This window comes from Vicia villosa, unplaced genomic scaffold, assembly GCF_029867415.1.
Source record: "Vicia villosa cultivar HV-30 ecotype Madison, WI unplaced genomic scaffold, Vvil1.0 ctg.000567F_1_1, whole genome shotgun sequence".
In the NCBI taxonomy this organism is placed as follows: Eukaryota; Viridiplantae; Streptophyta; class Magnoliopsida; order Fabales; family Fabaceae; genus Vicia; species Vicia villosa.
In genome coordinates, this window is record NW_026705260.1 from 364002 (window position 1) to 380779 (window position 16778).

Consider the following 16778-nt stretch of genomic DNA (forward strand, 5'->3'; position numbering starts at 1 on the left):
TTTCATGATTGGAGTGCTGCAGATATTTCTACAACAAATGTATGTCATTATCCAATATCTAATTGTTAGTAAGTACAATTAACACAAATCTTACCATACCATGGATCAGTAAGTACAATTAACATCATATAAGTTTTGGACTTCAACATAGGCTCTTGCATGCACACTTGCAATGTCATCGGTCGAAGCAGGCTCAAAATGTTGAAGTTCAATGACCTCAGAGCCACGGAACTGAATCATTAAAAACATATTATGGAAATAATAATATTACTAATTACTATTTAGTAACCCTAAAGTATGGTTTAATCATAATACAACAGCACAAGTTGTCCAAATAAGTTGGTCTTTTTCTAAAACTGGCAAGCTTTTTCTTACTGAATCATGCGCATTAACCTATAGCCAGAGATTGCTCATGAAGGTTGATTTGTTTTTCAAACAAATATAAAATATTTCAAATTAAAAAAAAGGATATTGTGAGATTTTTGGACAATAAAATAGCTTATGTTTGAACTGGGAAAATTTGTAATCTAAATTCTTTCTTTTAGTGTATTCAAAATGTAAAACTAAGATTTGAATGCAACAATTCTTTTTTTTAAGTGAACATTAGACATAAATAAGTTACTAAATGTCAATGCCTATATGTAATATTAAGAAAAATGCCGTAAGAACATGTCACCAAAACATATAAAGGTAGAGATTCTAAAGAGTAGTGTCCATTGAGTTTTAGAACTTTGGAAGTGAGTTTCATTTCTTCCAGAGCTTTCACAATTGCAGGAACTCTAAAATGCGACTCTGGATGAGACTCCTGTCATAAGTGGAATAGCTATATTAATATTACCAATCACAATAATGTGATTTCAGAAATAGAAACAAGTGACAACGTGTATACTCTTATCCATCATTGAACTTCAACAATTTGAGCCTGCTTCGACCGATGATAATGAGTGTAGTTTGTAGCAGAGGTAGAGGAATTGTTGAGGTTGGATGAACAAGAAGGAGGTAGCAGCATAGTGGAGTACTTGGTTGTGACACGTTAGCCAATTTTCTTTTTTATTCCAAATTTTCTTTTTTATTTCAAATGCTAATGACACATAAGCCAATTGGTAAAAATCCAGTCAGCATTTGAAGTAAAAGGGTGTGGTAAAACTTGCTTATAATTTTTATAAGGGGGCTTTCGTAAAAAAAGACTTAGGGGGCAAAACCGAATCTCGCTCTAATGGCAAGGGTGAATTGCATTTAACCCATTTAGAATTTATATATTATATATAAATATATTATATATAAAAAACGAGAGACCAAAACCCTTTAGGTTTAGTGGACCGATAGAATTTGAAGCCTAATTCGTAGACCCGACCCGTGTGAGCGATTAGCATACACATCCTTTCTCTGCCAATTCTGAACTGAATTCCTAGTCGGCGCTGCGGAGGAAAAACTTCTGCACGCCGTATCGGAAAAAATGGGAGGCTTCATGTTAGGTTCGAAGAAAAAGAAAAACAACAAAACTCAAGGCGGTTTTGAAACCATGGGTTTGAATCCCAATGTATTTAGAGGAGTCAGACGTAAAGGTTACAAAGTGCCGACTCCCATTCAGAGGAAGACGATGCCGCTAATCCTCTCCGGCGTCGATGTTGTTGCCATGGCTCGTACTGGTTCCGGCAAAACGGCTGCGTTTCTTGTTCCCATGCTTCATAAGCTTAACCAGCATGTTCCTCAGGCTGGCGTTAGAGGACTCATTTTATCACCGACTAGGGATTTGGCTATGCAGACTCTCAAGTTCACTGAAGAGCTTGGTCACTTTACAGGTTCTTTTTTTCAGCTTATTTTGTAATTGATTATATGATTTTTTTCAGCTTATTTTGTAATTGATTATATGAAGGCTTTTTTAATATGGTTAATGTATTCTGAATCTCTGTTTGCTTGTTTGTGAATCAGATCTTCGTGTTAGTTTGTTGGTTGGCGGTGATAGTATGGAAAGTCAGTTTGTGGAGTTATCTCAGAGTCCTGACATTATAATTGCCACTCCTGGGAGGCTTATGCATCATTTGTCTGAGGTTGATGACATGTCGTTGCGTAAAGTGGAGTATGTTGTTTTTGATGAGGCTGATTGTTTATTTGGTATGGGTTTTGCTGAGCAGCTACATCAAATTCTTGGTCAGCTTGGTGATAATCGTCAGACCTTGCTTTTCAGTGCGACATTACCTAGCGCTCTTGCGGAATTCGCTAAGGCTGGTCTGCGAGAGCCTCGCCTTGTTCGTCTAGATTTGGAAACTAAAATTAGTCCTGATTTGAAGCTTGTGTTTTTCACTTTGAGGCAAGAAGAGAAGTATGCCGCTTTGTTATATTTAATCAGGGAACTTATTGGTTCTGATGAGCAGACTTTAATTTTTGTATCTACTAAACATCATGTTGAGTTTCTCAACTCGTTGTTTCAACAAGAGGGTATTGAGCCTTCTGTGTGTTATGGAGACATGGATCAAGATGCTCGCAAAATGCATGTGTCTAGGTTTAGGTCAAGGAAGACAATGTTGTTGATTGTCACCGATATTGCTGCTCGAGGGATTGACATTCCGTTGCTTGATAATGTTATCAATTGGGACTTCTCGCCCAAGCCTAAAATATTTGTTCATCGAGTTGGAAGGGTTGCAAGGGCGGGTCGTACTGGTACTGCTTATTCGTTTTTGACTACCGAGGATATGGCTTATCTCTTGGATCTTCATTTGTTTCTTTCAAAACCAGTCAAAGCTGCTCCCACTGAAGAAGAGGTCTTGAAGGATATGGATGGAGTAATGTCAAGAATTGACCAGGCAATGGCAAACGGAGAAACCATTTATGGTCGTTTCCCTCAAAAAGTTATTGACCTTGTTTCTGACAGGGTTAGGGAAGTTATTGATACTAATGCGGAGCTGGAAGCGTTGCAGAGAACCTGTAAAAATGCATTTCGTTTATATTCTAAAACTAAACCCTTACCCTCAAAGGAGTCCATTAGAAGAGTAAAGGATTTGCCACCAGAAGGTCTGCATCCAATTTTTAACAAAGTGTTGGGGACGGGGGAGTTAACAGCACTTGCATTTTCTGAGCATTTGAAAACATTTAGGTGAGTGCAAGTTTATATTCATAAACTGGAATTATTCTAAACAACTCTCTTTAAAGGATTTTATAGGCTCATAGTTTTAATAATTCAATATCAGGCCAAAGCAGACCATTTTGGAAGCAGAAGGAGAAGCAGCTAAAGCAAAGCGTAAAGCAGTATGTTTCTATTTTCAATACATTGTCCATAATCCATATTTTGTTTGATTATGGTCTAATTTGACAATTCTATTTCCTTTTTAGATATTTAGAATGAAATTTTCAAGTTCCTCCTTCAATTGACTAAATTTCACGATTCTCTTATGAAACTTAACATTTTCCAAATTGTTTTCCATTTTAATATATTTACATGAAAGTTGGATACGGTGGATCATATGGTTTTATGCGTCTTTTATCATCTGTCATCAATTCTTCTGAAGTCCATTTTATGTTTTTAAATGAATCTAAAATTGCGCAACAGATTTTGGTTATCAAATATTAGTTGAGAAGTTATATGTATATCTCTTCTTGCAGTGTTTTCTCCTTCACTTAAGTCCATGCTTTTTCTTTCCTATTGCCTCAATCTAATAAGTACCGTTCAAAAATCATAACTGTCCGAATCAAAGTTACTAAACGATTAATCTGTAGGGAAGATGTATTTGTCCTATTGAGTATAGGGAGTGAAGTAAGTTGCTATAGGGATTAATTACTGTTTACCTTGTATATTATGTCTATCTAGTTTGATAGCTTGCTCTTCATTGGAAGGTGTAAAATTCTTAGTTGGCAAAAATGTAAATATCATAGTATTTATCTCTGGCTCAGCCATTCCTTCCTTTTTTGTCTTTCCACTCCAAGACTCTTTCTCTTTCTGATATGCATTGCTGCCTGCTCCAACTTTTTTATACGAAAGATTTTGCATTATTCATAGATAGTTTGTGATAAATGATTTTGCATTATTGAGTTTTGGGTGACTCAATTCATTTGTCTAACACGATTTTGATATACCTGTTGTTTATTCCTTCTACACCAGACACATGCTTGTGTGTTGGCAATAGTAAAACATTCTAGCCATGTCTTGATGGTATTTTTCAAACACAAAACATGCATAGTGCAAGAATCACATTGTACATATTGTAGTTGCTTTTAAGAAACTCATTTGGTTATGAAAACTTTAATTTGTTTTGTTTATTATACAACTAATTATGTTTTGGACATTAGATATTATGATATAACATCGTTACAAACACTTGGCTTTCATGTCAATTTCTTATCTTGTTCTTACAGTTTGAATTTTGCTGCACTTTATTGACAACTATGATGTAGATGTTTCATTCATGTTCCATGCTATATCATATTGGACTTTGCATCTAAACCCAATGAAATATCTGTTTTGATGTACATGCCTAAATTACTGTCTTTCTGCTTACCTTTTACCTTAAGATTAAAAATTTAAAGTGAAGCTCAATAAATATTTGCAGGGCCCTTCTGGTCAATGGGTTGATGTGATGAAAAGGAAAAGAGCCATTCATGAATCTACTATAAATTTGTTTCTTGAACAAAAGTCTAAGAGTACTAGTGAAAAGGTACGTAGCTATTACAGTAACTTGGATTTGTACTTGTTCGACTACCCTTTTTTAATTAACCTTCTATTTTCTTCTGATTGACTGTAATCAATCTAGTTAGTTTTATTTAATCATTTTATTTGTATTCATTGAGGACAATACATATGTTTCCTTGCAGGAGGAATATCAACAGGAACCTACTTCAGCAGGGAAAGGGAGAAAAGGTCTTGTTCTATTTCAATGTCATTAGATGTTAAAATTGTTGTACTTTTTTGGTTTGTAAAGTATATTGTCCTCATTTGGTGCTCTTGTATTTATCTGTTTGAAATGATATATTATGCTAGGATTTTATGTTGTTTGTTAATCATGAACTATATCTAGTTCAACCTAAGGTAGGAATATGTTGTTAGGTGATATTTTTGAACCTCAGCTTTTAGAGGTTGCTATGTAGGCTTAGCAAACCTGAAATCTAGGTAGTCAATCCCAAGTAACGGCATGGAGCGGCTGACCCCAAAAGGGGGATATCAAGATAGCATATAGTGGAATGACAGCTATTTGATCATATTTTGGACTAATTACATGAATAACTAACTATAAACATATATTTAATGTAAAATTAAACAAATAACTCAAAACCCATAAAATATTCATAACTCAAAGCACAAGGCTTAGTAAAAAACACTTAAAACCAACAAGTCTCAATCAAAATTCTCAATCAACATCAACAAGTCTTAATCAAAACAGTACATCCCAAAGTTCAAACTTATAGGCCTAAATATTAAAAACAAGGAAAAAACTCCCATGCCAAGTCATTATTATTACCCGTGGGTTTAAACTTTTCAGCACAAGAGTTTCACTAGACGTGGAAGACAAAAGATGATTATTTTCTGACTCTTTTCTGATTCTTTTCTTATGGTTTCATCAGCACGTGGTACTAAGAGAAAGCAAGAAAGTTTCAAGGACGAGGATAACTATATAAGTTCCATACCTAAAAATCGTGTAAGTCACTATCTGTATTACTTTTATTCACATTTATCTAGATTCACATAGACATATACTTGTTATGTGATAGTTGTTAGGCTTTTGAAACAGAAAATTCAACTACCCGTTTAACTTATATCTTGTTATCATTCACAGCACATGGAGGCAGGCCTCGCAGTAAAAGCTAATGAAGGCTTTTCTTCAAATAGGTAAAATTTACTTGATTAATTACTAATCAGTCCTTTTTTTACATATATCCCTTTGGCCATACTATCGGAGCTTGTTTGGCCTGACTTTTAATTGCCCTGTCTCCTCCTTAAAAGAGAAGATAGGCCAAACCACATTCAGTAAAAACTCTTTGAGTAAAGTTACTTTCTTTTTGATAAAAAAAAAACAATAAAAGGACCTTCTTCAAAAGTAGTTGAGAGGAACTTTGAAAATTCTTTTGCGGAAATTTTGTCGTTCAACTCGCTTTGCAACCACGGGCTGCCATTATATTATCTTATTCGTACATACTTGCATGCTCTTCACAGTTTGGGGCGAGGGCCAGTGTGTAATTAAACCTTAGAGCTAACGGTTTATGTGACTATTTTGCTACTACAACAAAGGATTATAACTATACCTTTTCGAATTGTGTTTATCAAAATGAGATTATAACACCTGATCCTTTAGTTTGCTCCATTTATTTATCTCATTTATGCCATTTGTTGTTGTATACGGTTTCCACTACCAAACATTCATATGTTTCATTTTTTTTGTATTGTGATTATAATTATAATTATAATGATAATTAATGATGCTAATGCTATTATGCTTAAGCTCTTCAATAATTTAATTAACTTAGTTTATTAAAGTTTTTAAACATGATGCATTTTATGTCTTTTATAATTAATGTCTTTTATGTCTCTTTTAGTAAAACTCATTTTACGTCTTTTAGTTATAGTTTTTTTTCTAAGCAATGCCTTTATTTATCAAATATATCATTCATTTATAATAACTTGTAATCAAATCAAACATTTTTGTGAAGATATTTTGCCTAACAGCTTTCAATTTTAAATTGGCTTTAAAGTTATAAAACAACAATAGTTAAACAACTTTACCTCTACTGTATTTCTAAATCTCTTATTCTTATGTACAGATTGGAAGAAGCTGTCCTAGATCTAGTTGCAGATGATGGTTCTGGCATTAAGAAACAAAAATCTGTATATCACTGGGATAAGGTAAATACTAAACTGATGTAGTTGAGTTGTAAAAAATAAATAAAAAAGGACAGACTATTTACTTTTAAATCTTTTGCAAAATTTTCCATTCATCTCTCTTATAAACGTTTTTGCTGTCAGAGGAGTAAAAAGTACATCAAGTTGAACAATGGCGACCGTGTTACAGCAAGTGGAAAGGTATATTCATAAGCCTCTATCTTTTATGCCGGTACTCGGTACATAGTATGCAAGTGGAAACGTAACATTTTTATTTGTACCTGAGTACAGATAAAGACAGAGAGTGGTGCAAAAACAAAGGCCAACAAGACTGGCATCTATAAAAAGTGGAAGGAACGCTCACACTCCAAGATATCTCTTAGAGGGACAAATACTGATGGTGATGCTCAGGAATCAACAAGTTCGAAAGGTAGTATACTTAATTCACTACTTCCTGAATCTCAGTTTTAAAACTGCCTCATTTTCTATGTCATGTTTCTTACATGCCGGCTGGTAAATCAAACAATGATTTATGGTGGTAAGATTTTATTGTTGGTATTAACCGGGAATGATATGCCTTTCTGATTTTTTGTAATGCAGGATCTTACCGAGGAAGTGGTAGGAATTTTAACGATAGGAATTTTAGAGACGGCAGGAAGCAGCATTCAATGCCAAATGCTCATGTGCGTCCAGAAATCAAAGATATGGATCAAATTCGAAAGGAGAGGCAGAAGAAAGCCAGCAAAATTTCTTATATGAAGAGCAAGTCGCCAAAGGGCAAAAAATCTGGCAGAAAGGGGGGCAATAAGGGCAACAAGGGGGGAAATAAAAGAAGAGGGGCTAAGTAAAGTAAGAAACTCAAGTGATAGGAAAACATGAATTTTGTTCATTATTATTTTTTATTTGCCAACAAATTTTGTATGTTCAAACTTCTAAGTAATATATCACTATGTGTTGCTTTATATTATGGATCTTGCTCCTTGAGTTCTTGTGCATTTCGACCCCGGGTTATTCTTCGTCTATTGCTACAGTTTAGTTTGATGACTGTTGTGTGAATATTTCTCAATATTTACAAAGTGGTAAACTCGAACATGAACATCCCTTCCGCTGATGTTGAAATATGAATTCGCTTTATAGTTTTTATATATTAGTATTCGAGTTAGTTTAGTGTTCAACTAATCTACTATATTAGCTTTTGCTAAAAAAAAATCTACTATATTAGCCACTTGAAATTTATTCATTAAACCCTATCCATATATAATAAATTGATATTTAAATTAAGTTTTGCATTCTTCAAAATAGACATTTAAGATAAACAAACAAGGACTAAAATGATAAGCATTCCCTTACACCAATTGAAACATAATTTTTCATTAGTGTTCAGTTCAATATGAACAAAGATTGAGAGTATACTTGTTCTTTGACAGAAAAAAATATTATTAGATAGAAACGCAACTTTGAGAACCACATTTAAAAAGTATAAGGTCATTCTTCTCCTTCATTGTGGTTAGAATTCAACTTTAAGAACCATTATTGAGCATATGTCTTGGGGATTTTTTTTAATGCACTATATGGATTACTAGCACACATTATGAAAATATAATAATACCCAAGATTTTGGAGATGCATCTCTGAATGCACCCCAGACACATACAACAAATGTTGATTTTTGAATCACTCCCCAACTTTGTATCTAGCTTGATTCAGAAAATACATCTTGTAAGCTTTATAAAATTGTATGTGTGGAGATACTGAAGCAGAAAGCAGACAAAAAACAGAAAGTTGTTGTTTGACGAAATATAATTAGCATTGATAACATAAAATCAACATGACATAGACGGTGTTAACATAAATCAAACATTACATTTCAATCATGTGGACATTTCAACATCTTCATTATATTTTCGACCAATCTTGAAGAGAACTCTTGTTTCTAAACGGTAAAAAGTATTCCACATAACCCTTATGTAACACTCTAAATTTTCAGATGTAAAATAATAGAATAATTCAAAGGTTTTTTTACATAATCACATAGGGAATCACACACTCTCAAAACAATCATCTGCTCTGTAACACTTAGAATTTTAAAACAAAACATTCAACACTTGTCATCGCATGCTCACCTTCACTTAGAGTATCATCGCAGCAAAATTTCATCAACTAGGCATGCTTCATAATAAAAAATAAATTTCATGCAACACTTTATTGAAACGAAAACAATTAGGCAAGACTTTCACATTTAGCAACATCAAATTGTCGAGAGTATGTCATCTAACTCTCATTAACAAAATACAAATAACAAAATAATAACGTTCGTGCGCCTATTGTTACAAATCAGAGCACGTATTCTAAAATGCAAAATAAAAGGAAAAGAAGAATAGCGTCGCGCCATCCTCCACTCTAAGCATCTACTCAGTTACCTGCTTGTCGGTACTCCAAAGAGGAGCACAAACCACAATAACAACAACAAAGGGGTGAGAAATCACATTAATAAAGTAAGTTGTACATACTGCAAGGTAGAGTATCAACACATATACATATTCTATAACAAGTGCATCACAACATCTCACGAACACATTCGCACGCCAAATCTTAACAATCACACGCAAATCAACATTATGCATACACTTTATTTATGTAATGCAACTCGATGCATATGCATGTGGTACCAACTAATCAAAAGGTTTCTAAGCGAACCAGGTTTACCCTACTCGAACCCCGAATCCACCATGCTCAGATTCGGGACAAATCATCAATCCACCCTGCTCAGATCATTTGAATCGACTTGTCATTAAATTTTCTTCTGAGGTGATCAGACACATGTCTATGATCAATCTTGAAGGTTCTGTTCTAAGACATAAGAGCCTTCAAGATTAATCTATCACTTGATTCGATAACTCTCATAATTCTATCTTCGATCGATACTTTGTAATTCTTATCGATCAATTTCCCTATGCTAAGAAAATTTCTTTTCATTGGAAATTACTGACCTTTTGCCATCTTTCCTCATAATCAGAACATCATTAACACCTTCAGCAGCTAGGGTGTTGTCATTTGCTAATTTCACCTTGTTCTTCATTGAGGAACTCATGCTGACAAATCAATCTTTCCTACCACTCATGTGTGATGAGCATCCTGATTCTAAGTACTACTGGTCTTTGAACTTTTCTTCATCTCTCGTTGTGACCAAAAACAACATTTCTTCTTCTTCTTCTTCTTCTTCTTCTTCTTCTTCTTCATGTTTTGCAAGCCTTGCACTATTGTCTTGATTCTTTTGTTTTTCAGGACAATCACTTGAATAATAACCATACTTCTGACAATGGTAACATTGAATGTGACTCTTTTTAGGTTTTCCTCCACCACCTCTTCCTCTACCTGCAACACCACCTTTATAGTTGCTCTAGTTTGACGAGTTCCTCTCTTGCTTTCCTCTACATGATGAATTATTGTAGCCTCCTCTATTTTTATTGCCGAACCATTTTTCTTTGCCTTTCTTTTCTTTTGCTGATTGCGCCTGTAGAGCTACATTTCTCTTCGACTTACTTGCAGATCTTTCAGCCATTCTTTGTTCGAGAGATTCAGGTATTCATTGAAGTTATTCCTTTGTCAATATTGACAAATCTTTTGATTCTTCTATGACTACTACCACGAGATCGAACTTCGGAGGCAATGACCTCAAGATCTTTGTGATAACTGATCTTGATGTCAACGCTTCTCCACATATCTTGATTTAATTCACCAGTTATGTAACCCCAGTGAAGAAATTAGTTATGCTTTCACTTTCTTCCATCTGAAATAATTCATACGCTCTTTTGTGAGTTTGTATCCTTACCTCTTTCACCTTCTCTGCGCCTCCAAACGATTTTTCCAAAATATCCCAAGCTTTTTTGTTGTTTCTACATCACTCAATTTTTCAAATATATCTGTACTAACACATTGATGAATTGTAGAGAGATATTTATAATCTTTCTTCTTCAATTCTTTATGTGCAGCCTTTAATTCATCTGTAGCATATTCTCCAATTGGCGTTACTCCTTCCTTCACAAGGTCCCAAAGATCTTAATAGCAGAAAACGATCTACATCTGCTTACACAAATTCTCATAGTTGTTATCTTTCAGAATTGGAAGACTCGCTAAGAAATGATCGTTCGGATGATTCATCGCGCTATGCTTTCCACGAATCACAGAGTTAGTGCTCTAGATACCAGATGTTGGATTTAAACCCCAATCTTGAGGATAATTCGAATATATCTTGGTGAGCAAGAATCAATCATTCTGATTGATTTCTTCTCTTGTTCTTCACTCTTCATTCGAGTGAATCAACCATACATTGATTGCAAGATGATTCACGCTGTCCAAAAAATTTAGAAGAAAGAAAGATGAATTGGGAAAGAAAAGGGAAATTAGGGTTTGGGAGAAAAGGGGAAGAAGAAGAATTACCCAGAGTTTCTCTTTCTCTGCATTCAAAACTAAAAACGGTTATTCAACTTTTCTCCACTACTTTTTAAATGATAGGGTACCTCCCTATTTATAGTTGAGATTGCGTACACCAAGCAATCTCTAACTAATTAACTCAACTAAAACATGCAAACAAAATGCTAAGTTTATGTTCGGCTTCGACATTTTGACAACTTCCTTCAAAACACAATAATTCTGACAACAACATACTCTATCGGATTACTTGCTTTGACATAAAAAATTATACTTTCAACAAATATTTCATTGATTGTAAAATGATTTATAATTTAGATTTTTTTTGTTTTCAAAATGAATTATAATTTTGGATATAGTATTCAATTATCAAATAATAACTTAAGCATGACATATTAGAGACGAGTTTGACTTTAGCCAATTTATCTATCCTCTAACAAATGAATTCTATTAACAAATCTCATTAACTTTTTAGTTGTATCTACCCTTCTTATAAATAGACACTAAATATAAGATATATAAATAGAGGAAAGTCAAACTCACTAGAGACTAGTAAAAATAAACAGCCAATATAGTGTAAAGTGTGAACTATCAACCCTTTATGTGTTTTTATGTAACAAAGTAAAAGTTGTTCTTATAATATTGAAGTGTGCTTTCAAATATAGTGTCGTCTTCATGAACAACTTTAATTCACTACTAAAACTACTAACTTCATTGAATAGTATTAAGAAAGTGAAAAGAGTGCAAATAATCATTTCTTCTCTTAATTAAAGTAGAATATTTAGTAAATACAAGATTGAGTTCCAAAATTACTTCCAAAGTATATGAAAGGCAACTTTTAGAGTAAGATTTTATGAAAAAGATATTTGCACATTGAACACAAGTCTGAAAATAAATATGAAATGATTGAGTAATATTTAAGACAGATTTATAATATTTCCAAATTTCTTAAAAATAAAAAAACACGTACTTATCTAAAAGAAAAAAACACGTGCGACTGACGTGGAATCGATAAAATGTATGATAAAAACATGTGATAAAAATCACATATAAATACGAAGAAGGGTTTTTTTGGCGCATTGAGTCTCTCTTTTTTCTCGTTGGCGCTTAGTGGCGGCGGCAATTGTGTTGGTGCAAAGGTGTGCTTGACTTTGACTGTCATAATTCTTTACCTCTCAAATCCATCCACCTCAGGTACTTGTACTTCACTCTTTTTATGTTTTTGGCATTTTGCTATAGCTTTTGTTCTTGAAAAATATGTTATTATTGTTATTGTTAATTGGATTGAATTAGATCTGATCTTCTCGAGTAAATTTCACTAAATGTACTTCATTCAATTATGTATCATTGATGCAATATATATCTGTTAACGAATTTTGTGAAATAAAATTTCCATCTAAGTAGATCTGTTTGTGTTACGGACGAACATAGCATCTAGTGGTTCAGATTCCACGACAAAGAATTTTATAGAATATGATTTGTTTCTTTGTCGTAGGTAATGTTGTTAAATAGCGGGGATAGCTTTGCTATAATGATATAGCACGGCAAAATAAGCCCCAATTGTTATGCGTTATGTTATTTAGTACAAAATATTGAGAAATAGTGGCGCTATAGCATTTGTGTCTCGTGATTTGAACAAACTATTATATTCTGTCGTTCACAGTTGACAACAATGTCGGGAGGTAAAATTAGGGTTTTCTTTTCTTTCTTTCTTTCTTACATTATATATAATGATAAAAATGGAATATTTGTGGATAATTAAATCTAACTTTACAAGTGGTGTATGTGTGTAGCTGAACTCGCTTCAAATGGATCAGTGCAAGGAAAAGCGAGATGCAGTGGAAGTGAATGCTGTTGTTGATGATGTTTCTTCTCCAAAAGCTAAGGAAAAAGTGAATGAGGATTTGGAAGCAGAGTCACTTTTGGCAATGGCAGTGATTAAGAATCAGCTGAATGGGATCCACATTGATTCAAAAAATCACAATTGGAGCCCTCAAACACCTAACATAGGTGTTTTCGACCCTTTTGCTCCTGCATCTGAAGACATGGTGCGAGCACCCCGCTCTCGCAAGTATCACGAAGAAATGAGGAACGGTATTACTCGCAAACTTCTATTCTGTTCCGCCACTCAACATCAAGATGAATCTGTTTCAGAGTAAAAGCTATTGCAGGAAGCTTTTCTTTTGTATAATTTTCAGTGAACAATTGGCATTTGACCAAAGCTAATAAATAGATGTAGCATTAGCAATAGCAGCAACACTAAAGTACACTACTTTTGATGTTAGATTGTGTTACAATGAACTACATTCTAGTTTAAAGGAATAATTTCTCTGTTTGTCACATGTGTTTTGTTATCATATGTATTTTATGCTTTTTTAATAAAGCTTTTCTGCTACTTATACCTTCTTGTGTGATTATTAGTAGTAGTACTAGTATAATAGTATAATGTTTGTCAATATATTTATATATATACACTACAAATTCAGGATTGAACAATCTAAGAACAGGATATCCTTTTCATTCAATACAAACAGTAATTTTGTATATCTAAAGGAAAATTCATATAATTCCTATGACCAAACAACACTTAGTAAAAAAAATCGACGATAATAAACTCGATAAAGCATGTAGAAAAAATACAAAAAAGAAAAAGCTTAGGTATTAAAACATTTCGCATGAATCTCAAAATGTTTGAGAACTGGTTGATTCATGCACAGATAAATATACCATTGGTTGCGAAGACGATCCTTTCTATTATCTGTCAAACTACGCGGAACAGCATCCAACCTTTTTAACAGCTGAGACATCATCTCTACTGCCAACATTGATTGTTTGCCCTTTTGGCAAGGCGGCAGGGTCATCTCCAATCTCAAGAGTCTTCCTACTAACAACTCGGTATATTTGAGTAAGTACCTCTGTGAAGGAATTATCGACATTCAATGACTCGAGGGCAGACGTTTCCATAAAAAACGTGTTTTCTCTTTCAGCAAATGCTTTAGCATCCTCGGTGGACACGGCACGCAGGTGACGAAGATCAGCCTTGTTCCCCACAAGCATAATTACAATGTTGGCATCTGTGTGGTCACGAAGTTCCTTTAACCATCTTTCCACATTTTCAAAAGTTACATGTCTTGTAACATCATACACAAGCAATGCACCAACAGCTCCTCGATAATATGCGCTTGTAATCGCACGATATCTGTGGAAATAAAAATTAACAAATCTGAGATGGATATATACAGAACAATGGAATACAAAATACAACAGGGAAAAAAACTCCTATACTAATCTTCCCAAATACAATGGTCAAAACTTCTGTCCTTAAAAATACCAAGTTAGTCCCTCAACCATTGCAAATGCCTCCTTTCCACTCTAAGAAAGAGCATGTGTGTTGTGAGTCACTCACTACGGTTGTCAATTGCAAAAAAAAAAACAGTGGTTTATTCAAACTCCGCTACGCTCTAGCTACTATTTGAATAAACCACTGTTTCTTTAGGTTGATTGCTGAATAGTGAGTTGCAGAACAATAGCGATTTGTTCAAATTCCTAAAACTCAGGGTCACCGCCACCATGCGGTAACTAGAAGCTTTAATGTATAGCTTCAATTCTAATTTCTTTGAAGACACGAGAAATACATGTTGTGCCATGTTTGTCCATGAAAATACCAGTCAAAGTCAAATGAAACCAAACCAAAGTATAGTATCACATTAAATCAGACACCGTAATAGAACAAATAACCCTCCTAATCCGACACTGCACTGCACACAGAGCCAACACTCTAACTTTGTCAAGCATTTATCAGAAATTCGAAACATATTCACATTTTAGAGTTAATTTACTGGTCACAGACTCAAACCTCTGCCCCATTTAATTTAAGGTAAGTTGCCTGACATGTATCGCAAAATCCATCGAACCAGATTATTTTCGGAGCAGCATATTACTTAAAAGTCGAAAAGGAAAGGAAAATTGACAGAAGATTATACAAAAACCAACAAAACTAGAGGAAACAAACATAGGTCAAAGTCATCTATTATTTTTCACACAGAGATATACTCTAAACCTTCATCAACTCTTCAGCAATTTCACCTAAAGAACTGTTTCTATGACATGAATATGATGCATCCCAATCCCCTCCCCCAGAAACCCTGGTAACAAAAAGCCTTAAATCTATTCACCATTTTACAGAAAAAAAAATCATCAATTTCCCAACCTTCTCAATACATGCTTCAAATCAAATATACCATAAACAAACAATATAGAAACAATGTCTCATAAAGCTTAATTTTCTGGTGTCCTAATCATCCAGATCAAGAACAACAACAGAAAATACAAAATCCATATTCATTATCATTCATCTTTGCTAAATCAAAATCTCAGTTTTTTAATAAAAATTCAAACCCCATGAAAATTTAATCAAACCCCACTAAAAAATTTGGTCCAAACAAAGCACAAACAAAAACCAAAAAAAGAAATCTATAAAAAAAAAAAAAGAGATCATAGCGAAGGCAAAAACGCAACCTTTCTTGGCCTGCGGTATCCCAAATTTGTGCTTTAACAATCTTATCATCAACGTGGATACTGCGAGTAGCGAATTCAACGCCAATGGTGGATTTGGATTCCAAACTGAATTCGTTTTTTGTGAATCGTGACAAAAGATTGGATTTTCCGACGCCGGAGTCACCGATGAGAACAACTTTGAATAGATAATCGTAGTCGTCATCGGCTCTGTACGCACCCATTTCTTGGATATTGTGTGAGGATTGAAATAGAAATGGATGGGTGAGGAATGAAGATTAGGGATTTGAAGGAAGGGTTTGGGAAATGAATGGTTTTCAAGTTTCAGAGAGAGACATTGTTGTTGTTGTTTGGAGAAAGAAAGATAAAGAAAGGAGGGAGGAGAAGTATTCAAAGAAATGAAATGGAAAAATATAAAAGAATTGCAACATGGTTGGTTTACTTCTTGCATTTTACTTTTTCCACCCTTCACAAATTGATTTTCTTTATTTATTTCAAAAACTAAACCCAAGTTGAATATTTGTTGTTTCTAATTAGGATCTAGATCAAACCTCGTCTTGATAAGTACATCTATATAAGTATTTGTTTTACGGTAAATATGATAAACTCACACCTCCTAATTTAATTTGAGCAATTGTTGAATTTGTTATACCAATCGCATTTCAATTATATTATCCTCTTCTGAATTCAAAATGTTCTAAACAACTATTTTAAAATCTATTTAAAATTCAATAGCTCAAAACCCAAGCTCTTTTGATAATCTTAATACTTTTAGCACACCTTAAAGTTCAGCAGTATATGCATTACAAGAACCTAAATATCTTCTGACGTCTTCAAGTCACTCACTTGCACAACCTTTTAAAAGACCACCACATCCAGCTATCAAGTCATTCTTACTAGCTCTACTAGTGTTCAATCTCACCCAACCCAAAGGAGGAGGATTCCATCTTAATTGTTTAGCCTCTCAAGTCAACTCTATCTTACTATGCAACTCAGCTGCAAAAAAAAAGTACGAGCAACTTTTGTA

The 16778-nt window shown here is 34.0% G+C and overlaps 3 protein-coding genes across 3 annotated transcripts; 2 read left to right on the forward strand and 1 right to left on the reverse strand.

The window, feature by feature from the left end:
- The first annotated feature begins 1298 nt into the window (after nucleotides 1-1298).
- On the forward strand, nucleotides 1299-7767 carry LOC131629438 (putative DEAD-box ATP-dependent RNA helicase 29). The gene is made up of 11 exons (XM_058900223.1): nucleotides 1299-1802; nucleotides 1933-3094; nucleotides 3189-3246; nucleotides 4545-4649; nucleotides 4807-4852; nucleotides 5554-5627; nucleotides 5766-5818; nucleotides 6748-6829; nucleotides 6950-7006; nucleotides 7097-7235; nucleotides 7406-7767. The coding sequence occupies exons 1-11, from the start codon at nucleotides 1457-1459 to the stop codon at nucleotides 7651-7653; spliced, it is 2370 nt and encodes a 789-aa protein (XP_058756206.1). The 5' UTR covers nucleotides 1299-1456; the 3' UTR covers nucleotides 7654-7767.
- Nucleotides 7768-13023: 5256 nt separating this feature from the next.
- LOC131629440 (uncharacterized) lies at nucleotides 13024-13549 on the forward strand. Its single transcript, XM_058900226.1, has one exon. The coding sequence runs from the start codon at nucleotides 13045-13047 to the stop codon at nucleotides 13393-13395; it is 351 nt and encodes a 116-aa protein (XP_058756209.1). The 5' UTR covers nucleotides 13024-13044; the 3' UTR covers nucleotides 13396-13549.
- A 278-nt stretch (nucleotides 13550-13827) lies between these two features.
- On the reverse strand, nucleotides 13828-16163 carry LOC131629439 (ras-related protein RABA1f). Its single transcript, XM_058900224.1, has 2 exons — nucleotides 15755-16163; nucleotides 13828-14435 (listed from the first exon to the last, which is right to left on the reverse strand). Exons 1-2 carry the CDS (start codon nucleotides 15973-15975, stop codon nucleotides 14003-14005), a joined length of 654 nt encoding a protein of 217 aa, XP_058756207.1. The 5' UTR covers nucleotides 15976-16163; the 3' UTR covers nucleotides 13828-14002.
- Nucleotides 16164-16778: the final 615 nt, after the last annotated feature.

What these genes read in the sequence shown, in the direction of transcription:
- LOC131629438 (XM_058900223.1), top strand. Translation starts at nt 1,457, where the DNA reads ATGGGAGGCTTCATGTTAGGTTCGAAGAAAAAGAAAAACAACAAAACT. An exon ending in AGCAGGGAAAGGGAGAAAAG is followed by an intron (nt 4,853 to 5,553) that starts GTCTTGTTCTAT and finishes TGGTTTCATCAG; the next exon opens with CACGTGGTACTAAGAGAAAG. An exon ending in GAAGGCTTTTCTTCAAATAG is followed by an intron (nt 5,819 to 6,747) that starts GTAAAATTTACT and finishes TCTTATGTACAG; the next exon opens with ATTGGAAGAAGCTGTCCTAG.
- LOC131629440 (XM_058900226.1), top strand. Translation starts at nt 13,045, where the DNA reads ATGGATCAGTGCAAGGAAAAGCGAGATGCAGTGGAAGTGAATGCTGTT.
- LOC131629439 (XM_058900224.1), bottom strand. Translation starts at nt 15,975, where the DNA reads ATGGGTGCGTACAGAGCCGATGACGACTACGATTATCTATTCAAAGTT. An exon ending in GATACCGCAGGCCAAGAAAG is followed by an intron (nt 14,436 to 15,754) that starts GTTGCGTTTTTG and finishes TTATTTCCACAG; the next exon opens with ATATCGTGCGATTACAAGCG.